The sequence below is a fragment of the Miniopterus natalensis genome, chromosome 17, assembly GCF_054644295.1.
Source record: "Miniopterus natalensis isolate mMinNat1 chromosome 17, mMinNat1.hap1, whole genome shotgun sequence".
Taxonomy (NCBI): domain Eukaryota; kingdom Metazoa; phylum Chordata; class Mammalia; order Chiroptera; family Miniopteridae; genus Miniopterus; species Miniopterus natalensis.
In genome coordinates, this window is record NC_142097.1 from 24,839,423 (window position 1) to 24,849,352 (window position 9,930).

At 59.7% G+C, this 9,930-nt stretch overlaps 1 protein-coding gene across 1 annotated transcript; it reads right to left on the bottom strand.

Moving 5' to 3' along the window:
* Window positions 1-331: 331 nt before the first annotated feature.
* On the bottom strand, window positions 332-4,600 carry GRB7 (growth factor receptor bound protein 7). Its single transcript, XM_087825613.1, has 14 exons — window positions 4,446-4,600; window positions 4,193-4,343; window positions 3,855-4,011; window positions 3,608-3,729; window positions 3,426-3,503; window positions 2,992-3,129; window positions 2,542-2,652; window positions 2,253-2,351; window positions 1,905-1,985; window positions 1,682-1,798; window positions 1,429-1,489; window positions 1,226-1,313; window positions 1,027-1,120; window positions 332-808 (listed from the first exon to the last, which is right to left on the bottom strand). Exons 1-14 carry the CDS (start codon window positions 4,595-4,597, stop codon window positions 662-664), a joined length of 1,596 nt encoding a protein of 531 aa, XP_087681739.1. The 5' UTR covers window positions 4,598-4,600; the 3' UTR covers window positions 332-661.
* Between the last annotated feature and the right edge of the window lie 5,330 nt (window positions 4,601-9,930).

The window sequence follows — 9,930 nt, forward strand, 5'->3', positions numbered from 1 at the left end:
GATGGGTCTGACGCATCTCCAACGCCCAGACCCTATTAGAGTTACCTCCATAGATTTAGGTCCTATCAGGAAATCTCACCGGGATGACTGTCCCCTGTCCACTCACTCATTTAACAAGCAATTATTGAGCACCCCCTATGGGTCGGGCTCCATGCTGGGCACTGGAGGCTCTCAGATGACCAAGAAACATCCAGGCTGGCCAATACACGGCATCTTTCCATCTGAAAAATTCACCAAGGCCTGGTGCCCCCCTCTCCTGCTCCCCTTCTCTACCCCAGCTAGCCAGGTCTTGCCAGACAGAACTCATAGGGGTATCCAAAAATACTCTTTATTGTCACTAATATAAAACAGAGCAGATCAACTGGCCTCTCAGTCTGTACAAAGTGTCGGGCATAAGACCACCTGGGCTGCCCCCATTTCTCCCATAATGCCTTGTCCCAGGGTAGTGCCCAGGAAGGAGCTCCATGAAGGGGAGAGGGCCAGCCCAAGTGCCTTCCCTTGAGAAGAAGGGCTGAGGGTGAACTGAGTGGGGGCACTTTGTGCCTCAGTGAGGCAAAGGAGCAGAGGAGAAAACTGGAGTGGGGAGAGCCCTCCAGTTATTCACGATGCTGTCCCCGCCCTATGAGCCCGGGGCTGAGACACATGCCTGCTTCTGCAGCCGTCAGAGGGCCACGCAGGTACAGCAGTGGCGCAGCAAGCAGGGCAGGATGCCGCGGTTCAGCTGGTGGAACTCCACGAGCTGCAGCAGGTCGGTGAAGCGAGTCTGGCCCTCGTCCATGCTGAAGTAGAGGCGGCCCTCCTCCTCGCTCTGCGGTACAGCCATGGGGGTGGGTGGTCAGGGAGGGGCATGTGCTTGAGGGGCCCCCTCCTGGGCCAGGGCTAAGATCCCCACTGCTTGTGCAGGGAGAAAGGAGAGAGCAGGGGACCCCAGACACACTGGGGACCGAGAGTGGAAGGCGCAGGGGACAGGCTGCTGGGAGCCTCCACTGCAGGAACCTAGGACTCTGGGAAGGGGGGATTACTCACCGGCAGGATAAGATAATGCTTGACTTTCTGCAGGTGGCACAAAGACAGGACAAAGCCTTGTGGGTTTCGCTGACTATCCCGGACCAGGAACAGTCTGCCAAGGGACAGGGCCACATCAGCCAAGGACACATGGCTGCTGCCTTCACTCAGGGTCTCCCTTACTCCTGGGGCTGCTGGCCTGCCCAACCCTGCCTCTTACCCGTCTACAAGGCCTTGCTTCGAGATGAGCCGCTGGCTCTCCTCACGGGAGATTCGTCCATGGAACCAGGGCTGGGTTCGGTGGATGGCTGGGGTGACAGAGAGACAGATGGGCAGTCACTCTGAGGAGGGGAACCCCCTGCTAACCACCCCCCCGGATGCCCAGAGAAGCCCCCGCGCCCAGGAATGCTGGCCCTCGCGCACCTGCACTGAGGCTCGTGCCCGAGCACGGGGTGGGCAGGCTGAGACGGTGGCTTGTCCTCTTCTGCAGAGCAGAGGGGGACACAAAGGTTGTGGGTGTCAGGGTGTGGCTGGCATATCACCCTGCCCCTCAAGAATGTAGAGCCCCTTTCTGCATCTGGGGCCTCCCCTCACCCCTCTCTTCCTCCACTCCATGGAAACCCATATGGAGAGACGCTCCCCGGTAAAAACATGCAGGTGGGTGCAGGCCCCTCACCCTCCAGGCGTGGGCCTCCTCCAGGGCTGCACTCAGAGCCTCCCGGGGGTTCTCGATGATACGCCCGGCGTGGCCGGAGAAGTCCATGGCCACCAGGGTGTTATCCGAGACACTCCTCTGCACGTGGGAAAGGATGGGGAGGGGAGAGGTCAGAACAGGACCCCAGTATCCCTGGAACAGGGTCTGGGTACCCACCCCAGCTAATGGCCCTGTGTATACTCACCAGGGGCGGAGACCCCACACAGGAAGGGCGCAGGTGGCGAGACTGTGCCTGCTGATAATTCTTATACAGCTGCACCCCGTACTGGAGTGTGGAGAGAGAAAGATGGCCTGAGGTCAAGCTGTGATACCCCCAGACCAGGCCTCCCCAAGAGCAGGGCTGTATCTCTACCCCTGGATAAGAAGCTTCCTGAAGCCAGAGCTGTGACTCCAGCCTTGGACCGGGGATTCTGAGAGCAAGGTTGTGATGTTCCCTCATTCTGGAGACCTCCTGAGGGCAGAGCTATCACTCCTCATCATGCTGGGGATCCCGGGGGCAGGGCCAGCCCCCATGCTACTCCCAGGGCCTCACCTTGAAGAGACGGAAAGCAGACAACCAGCAGGTGCGGCTCTGCTCATCCTCACTGCAGAAGATGCGAAGCCCATTGTGGCCATTTCGAAGTTTGTTCGGCTGCAGGGAGAGCAAACTGGCTGATTTGATATCTGCCTTTAGGATCAGATGTCTGTCTCCCGTCTCCTTGGGGCAGGGACAGGGGGCAGGGAGGGGAGTCTGGGCGTCCCAGACGGTGCTCAGAGCCCCAGGTAGGATCCTGGGGACTGAGCAGTTCCTGATCCCTCCCAGGCCAGGCCCAGGTCCTCACCTTAATACAGAAGCCGAAGTCTGTGGGCATTCCGTACAGCTTGCGGCCCTGAGTTACCACGTACACGTTGGACTCATTCACATCTGCTACGTACTGCAGGTGCCTTGGATCCTGCTCAGAACAAGTGAGAATGACTTGGTACAGGAGACCCTACCCCCCCAATTACTACCCTACTAAGCCAGCTGAGGAGATATCAGGCCCAGAGACAGGCGGAGAAGTGCCCCAGGTCACACAGCAAATAGAAGTAGAGGCAGGACTTGAATTCAGTTCACCTGCCTTTCCCACTGCTACCACCCGGGGACAGGTCAGCTGGGCAGGAAAGAGGAGCAGCTGAGGGTCTCAGGGCCCAAGGTGAGAAAGGTCCAGGAGTTCCAACAGGGAAGGGGCAATGCCTAGCAGGACCAGGATGGGGATTCAGAGGGGCTGGGGCTGTCACCCTCAAGACCTCACCTTGGAGGTGCCCTTAGTGGAGTAATAGAGGCCAGACCGGCGCAGGAAGCAGAAGAAGCGTTTCCAAAGCTTTCGTCCTGACCCCCGCAGCTGCAGGAAGCCCTGGATCTCCGGGAAGCTGCCTGCATTCAGGAAGTTCTGAGGCCAGAGGAGACCAGGAAGAGGGTGAGAGACCTAGAAGGAGCCTGACGGACAGACACACACGCGTGCACACACACATGCACCTTTCCAGGAGGTGCACCTTCCCAGGAGGTGGTGCTCCTCCACGTGCATTTATTGTCCCCACTCAGGCAGGGAGTGATTAGTCCACAGTCACTTAGGACTGCGCTGGGTTCTCTCCACCACACAGAGGGGAGGCACAAGGCTTAAGGGCCGAGAAGCAATGGGGACCCTGGGGAATCATGACTATGCTGTGAAATGGGAGTTCTCCTCACCTGGATGAGGTCTTCATGGGATATGCCCATCTGTGCATCCAGACAGCTGGAGACCATCTTTTCTGGGAACAGAGAGTGCTGGGGCAGATAGGAGTCCAGAGTCAGGGACTGAGGGTCCAGGTTGGGGATCAGGGTGTCCCATTGCCCAGAGGCCCCCCCCCCACACACACACACACACTCACTGGGGAGCTCTTGAACAGCTCATACTTGGCGAAGTTTTTCCGGAAGACGAAGCGGCTGTCTCCACCGATGGGCCAGGCAGCCTGCACTTCCACCACTGACTCATGGTCCTCCAAGCCCCGCTCTGGGGTGAAAGGCAAAAAGCAGGGTCAGTAGAGATCAGCCAGGCCTCAGGGATGAGGCACCTGCCTAGCCCAAGGTGTGAAGCATTGCCTCCTGGCCCAGGCAGCCCCCTGCACCCCAACTCACCCAGTGCTAGATAGGGGTGGCACTCCACCAGCCCCCAGTTCTCATCACTGAGGGCGTGAGCTCGCTGCACCAGCATTTCACACACGTAGTGCGCAGTGGCGCCTGCCGCCACCTCCACCGACCGGCAGGTCCCATCTTCACTATACACTTTTACTACCTGCACCCCAGGAATTGCAGATGACTTGAGGAAAAGCAAAGGGTAGTTCTTCCCCTTCCCCCACCTGCTATATCCTCGGGGACCGTTGACCAAAGTCTCCCACCTCCAAGAAGTGGTGTTATATCCACCCCAGTCCTATAGCGCTCCCATATCCCCGCCTTCTCTTTCCCAGACAACTCACATGGGGGCAGCTGGCGTCTCGAGGGAGTAGCCCCCTTGCACTGCAGGGTCCCCCAATAATGGGGGTCTGTGAAGGAGGACTGCAGAGCTCAGGGAAAGGGTTGGGGATGGAGGGTAGAGAGGTTGTCCGCAGCTCCTCCTCTCGAAGTTTCCTGTGTGGAGTGGGGAAGAGTTGACTTCAAGCTTCTATTGTATTTCCCAAAGCTGACTGCACCCCACCCCCAGCCCTCCTCAGCTCCGTCACCCCATTGTACCTGTTGGTTGGAATGGACAGAGGCTGGGACCTCTTCACCTCCCCAGGAAGAGGGGAATCAGGAGGTGGGGGAGTCCCAGGAGGGGTCCCAGGGGCTGGGTACAGGTCTTCTGGGGAGCTGCTGTGATGAGGTGGAGACAGACCCAGCTCCATGGCATCTGAGGGAGAAGAGGGGGCTGAATGCAGCTGCTCTTGTGCCCTTGTCTTGGGGATACGGGCCAAGAGGACCAGATCTGACTTCACATAGCTGTCAGATGCCCCTTGGAATTTACCCAGCACCTCATTGCTCCCCCTCTAACTGGAGTTTCCCTGGAGCTTTTGGGGAAAGAAAGACTGAGCCCCTCCCTTTTTTAAAATGATTTTAGAGAGAGAGAGAGGTAGAGATAGAAACATCAATGATAAGAGATAGTCACTGATCTGCTGCCTCCTGCACACCCCGTACTGGGGATCGAGCCTGAAACCGCAGCACGTGCCCTGACCCGGAATCGAACTGCGATCTCCTGGATCATAGGTCAAAGCTCAACCGCTGACCCAAGCTGGCCAGGCGAGAGTGAGCCCATTTTACAGAAGAGGACACTAAGTCCTGAGAAGGAAACATTCTTGCTCCCATCACAGGTGAGCCAGGGAGTAGAACCTAGTGTTGGGACTCCTAGTCCAACGCTCTTCCTTTAGCCCCAAGTTGCCCAGGGGAAGAGCTAAGAGGGTCACCCCACCACAAGCCGAAGTGCAACAACAGACTTCACGACCCACAGACTGTCTTGGGCTCAAGCTCCCAGTGTCAGGTCAAAAGGCCACCTCTCTGTCTCTGAGCGTGGGGCACTCGCTTCTCTGGGCTCCGCGCCGGGTTTTCCCAGTGCTTAGTTGCCAGACCTGGGTGCCAGAGCCTGTTGTGGCAACGCACGCCCCAGTGCTGAGTGACGCACAGTGGGGAGAAGGACAGGAATCAGGACAGCAGGAGGCTGGCTCAGCTGTGGTGACAGAGGGATAGCCTGGGGCCCTGGCCCCAGTAGCTTCCAAACCTGTGTGCCCTCCCCAGGCCCTTCCTCCTCCCCAACTTTCTTGAAGTTCTAACGCTAGAGCTACCTCTTCTGAGAAGCCTTCCTGAAATTTCCACATTAAGACCAAAAAGTTCCCAGGGCACCGTGCTGAGGCCTCTGAGCCAATAACTGTGCACCTGTTTTATCCACCCAATGGTCTGAAGACACACCGCTCTCCTAGGCAGGGCCAGGGTCTCCCCCACATCTTAGCACCCACGGGTGCTGCCTGGGAACCCAAGACAAGTAAGAAAAGGAGGAATGAGGCAAAGGTGCCCACTGGGGGTAGAGGTAGTGCAGGCCCCTCCTCCACAAGAACCAAAACCCCTTTGGCTGGTTGAGAACCTGGGAGGACCTGAGAGAACTCATTAGTTCCAGCCCCCTGCCCACTCTCTGGATACTGGACGAGCGTTGTTAGGCTGTCTCGGTCACCTGGGATTGAACCCCCAGGATTCGGCAGGCCCCTGACCCTTAAGTGAGAGAATGAGGGGATTTGGGGGACAGGTGAGTCAGGGTGGGGCGGGGCAGCACTGCCTGGGGTTCTCCATTCAATCTTGACTCATCTGCACAACTTCCTGGCTTAGAAGAAACACAAACAACTCTGCCTCTACCCAGCCCCCTCTACTCCCGCCCCCAACCTACCAGCTTGGGAGGAATGAGAGGCACAGGGCAGGGAACAAGGTGGGGGAGGAAAAGGGTGCAGGGCCTGAGGCTCCTTTGACATCATCTCCTTCCCCACTCCTGACCTACCTCCACTTCTCCACTCCAGGTGGGACCTGTAATCTGTCCCCAGTTCAGTGGCTATCACCCAGCCCAGGAGCCCCCTCACCCAGGAAAGAGAGAAGAAAAGCCCAGCCTGGATTCAGAGGCCCATCTGGAGTAGAGCCAACCTCCCAGTGGTGCTCCTTGTTCACCCAAAGCAGCCTCAAAATGCTCCATCCCCTGTGTGGGGCCTCCCAGGCTTTCATTCTGCAGCTGCAGCCCACCTCTAGCATCCAGGACTCAGCCCCTAGAGACTTATCCACATCCCCACTGGGGGATGAGTGTCCTCCAAACATATTCTCCTGGTGTCCTGGCCAGAGGTGTACCCCAGGAGCAGGACTGAAAAGTCAAGACACCTAGGGAGACAGGCAGACAAGGAAAGGCCCAGGAGAGAGCCAAGGAGGGGCCTCCGGGCCTAGCTGGAAGGGGAAGACACACCCACCATGGACCATCAACAGACACCAGTGTATCAACAACAGAACACAATGCCCCTCGTGCCTGTCTAATAGCAAACAGCCCAGGTAGCTTCATTCCAGGAAGGACTAGGGAGAGGGGCTGCAGGAGCCACCCCTCCGGGGAGGCCGAGACCAACAGTGGGGCGGTCTGGGTCCTCCCCCATCGCAGAGGGGAGAGAAATCAGGGCCCTGTTTGGAAGGGGAGAGGGAAAACTTAAATCAGATTAGAGTCTGGCCTCAGAAGGCGGGAGGACCGACTCCAGACTTGGGTTTGGTCTTCAGACCCCGCCACCCGGCCTTCCAGACCCTCCTAAGGCAGGAGCAGGGTGGCCGAGATGAGACGGGAGGACCGGGGTCCTCGCGGTGGGGCCTGGGCCGCCTACTTGCCAGGAGACCTAAAGTTTTCGAACCGGGGCCCTAGGAAATTCGCTTCTGTTTGAGAAGCCGGACCCCCAAATCAACCTGACCCCCCGATGCTTCCAGGCCAGGCGGCGGCTTCCCCGACGCCTCCTCCGGCCCGCGGCCCCGGCCCCACCCTCCTTCCCGCCCTCCGCGCCACCTTGTTTACTTCCTGAATCTTGCCCCACCTGGCCGGCCCCCAGGTGCGGGGGGTGGCAGGGCCCAGGGTTTAGGGCCAATAGGAAACGAGGCCACCGTCGAGGCTGCCCAGGGCTGGGGGAAGGGCGGGCGGCGCGGCGGCCCCGGCTGGAGGCCCGGACGCGGCGGGAAGGCCCAGGTGTAGTCCGTGCTCCCCGCCCCGCCCCCCTCGGAATTGATTGTAGGGGGCAAGGCTTAACTTTCAGGGGTGCTCTTAGGGTGCAGGGTCCAGGTGAGGAGGCGGGAAACCCCTTTGTGACCCGGAGTTGGGGGAAACGACCAGGACCCTGAGGCCCCGCCCACTCCGTCGCTTAGGGAAGGGAAAAAAAATACACCTAGGAGGGGGGGCAGCTCTTTTAAAGTTTAATTTGGGAAGAATGCTAGAGTGTCCGCCGAGTTAATCATTACCGGCTGCCTGCTTTCACGAAGGGCCCCCAGCGGGGTATCGGGGCGGGGAGAGCGGAGTCCCGGACGCGCCGATGCCCAGCGGGCACTCGGGCGGCTGCGGGCTGGGCCGCCTGCCCACGGCCGACAGGTGCGCCCCCATCCCCGCCGCGCCGCGGTGGCCCATTCTCCAGCCCACTCAGGCCTGCGAGACCATGTCCCGCTCCCCACCCCCACGGCCGCCCGCAAACGCGCGCTGTGCTGCAGACCCCGCAGCAGCCAGCCTTCCCACCCCCGAAGCCCACTTCGTCCAGAAGCCAGGAGGGCCCCCCCCCGGCCTGCTCTGCCCCCCACCTTCCCATCCTGAGCGCAGAGACACAACCCGTAGAGACGGAGCTCTAGCAATCTAGAGAATCCCTCTCTTTCACTGTCCTCCAAACAAATCGGAGGGTGCCCCCCACGCCGCCGTGGAGACGTCCGTCTTTGGTAAAGACTTGGGGAACCCCAAACTGGGGTAAAAGCAGGCAGCTCGCTCGGGGGTCGGACCCCGCTCCGAGGTCGCCTTCCGGGAATGGGGAGGGGCCAGTTTCAGCGGGAAAGTCACGTCCCCTGAAGGAAGGAACCTGAGATCCTACCTCCCGGTCCCCATCACCCGGTTAGTCGGGGGGTGGGGGGTGGGTACAGACAGGGGAGGGCAGACCCGAGAGGGCGGGAAGTGAAGGGGAAGCCCGAGGGCAGGTGGTGGGGAGGGGGCGGGATGAGAAACTGGAGGAAAAGAAAAAGTGCGGCCGCGGGAGGAGCCCCGCAGGAGGCCGGATCTTTCCATATGGACCGCGGGCCTGCCGGGCTCCGCACCCCCAAAATAAAAGGCCCGCTTTGGTCCCTACCTGGACCTTGCGCGCTGGTACACCTGGCGGGCCGCGGGTCTGGGAGGGAGACGCTAGGCCCGTAACTACCTGTCCCCCTCCTGCCCCCGCCCTTGGCCTGACATCATGGGCGGGGGGAGGGGAGCCGGTCGGCTGCCCAGCCGCTCACCTGGGCAGCCAGCCAGCCCCTGGCCCTGAGACGGGCACAGCCCGGGGCCCCGGGGCGTCGGGGGGGTGAGAGCAGGTTGTCATCTTGGGCCGATCTCGGTCCCCTTACCTGGAGAAGCCTCAGCGGGAGCAGCGGAACACGGGAGCTAAAGTCCGGCTCAGTCTAGGGACCCTAGATACCTGGACTTGATTTCAGATCCACTCCCTCGGCTCTACAGGTAGTAGGAGGGTGTCCTGACTTTGGACGTAGAAGTGGGGGTGGGAGGAGAGTGAGCAGCCCTGTTGTGTACAAGCTCCAGGCCCAAGGAAACTAAAATTATCTCGTGCAGGTGGGGGCGGGGCCTGGGTGGAGGAAGCACCCAAGGGGCGGGGACTCCCTGAAACTCTACGCCGGCTGGGATTGTTTTTGCCCTTTTTAGCCTGGCAGCAGGTGCCAGGGAAGAAGCGGAGACAATCGAACTGAACGGCCTCGAGAGCGCAGATGTCTAGCCCTCACCGCCTGAGAGGGGGAGGCTGGGGCGGGAAAGTTAGGGAAAACGGTCCGCCCACTCTTCCCCAGGTCCCCCTCCCCAAACCTGGTCTGTTCATTGGCCCAGCTAGGGGGCTCTAGGTCCTACCCCCTGGGGCAAAGGGCACTCTGCAAAAGAGGGAAGCCAACCAAAGGGAAGGCCCCAACTAGGCCTGACCCTTGACCCCCAGCCGGTGTGGTCACCCAGGCAGCATCCTGGCTCCTCAGAGGCACCCAGGGTATGTCCTCTCTTCTAAGTAAAGTCCAGGGACTCATCTTCTCCTTCTGAAATTGAAGGGGTAAGTCAGGGTCTCTTGGTGGGAGGAGTGAACTAGGCAAAGCTCTTGGTGGGAGGAGTGATCGAGGCAAAGCTCTGGCCCCGTGCCAGGGGACTTGTGAGAGTGCTCACCTTAGCTCTCTCCTTCAGCATTAGACAAACACTAGGGCTGGAGGAGGACCTGGGAAGCTGAGATCAAAGGCAGAGACAACCTCCCAGCCAGAAGTGGGTAATGGTTGGGTAAACAGACAATCCATAGGGTGATAAGAGGTCTGCCCTGGGAGACCTTGAGAAATGGTTCCAGCCTCAACTTTCTCCAAACTGGGTTTTCCTAGGAAAAACCAGTATGAGTGGACTAAGCAAGAAGTGGAGGAGGGACAAGGTCACCTGGGTCCTGGAGCAGCTTGTGCAAAGCACAATAGACAATTCCTTCAC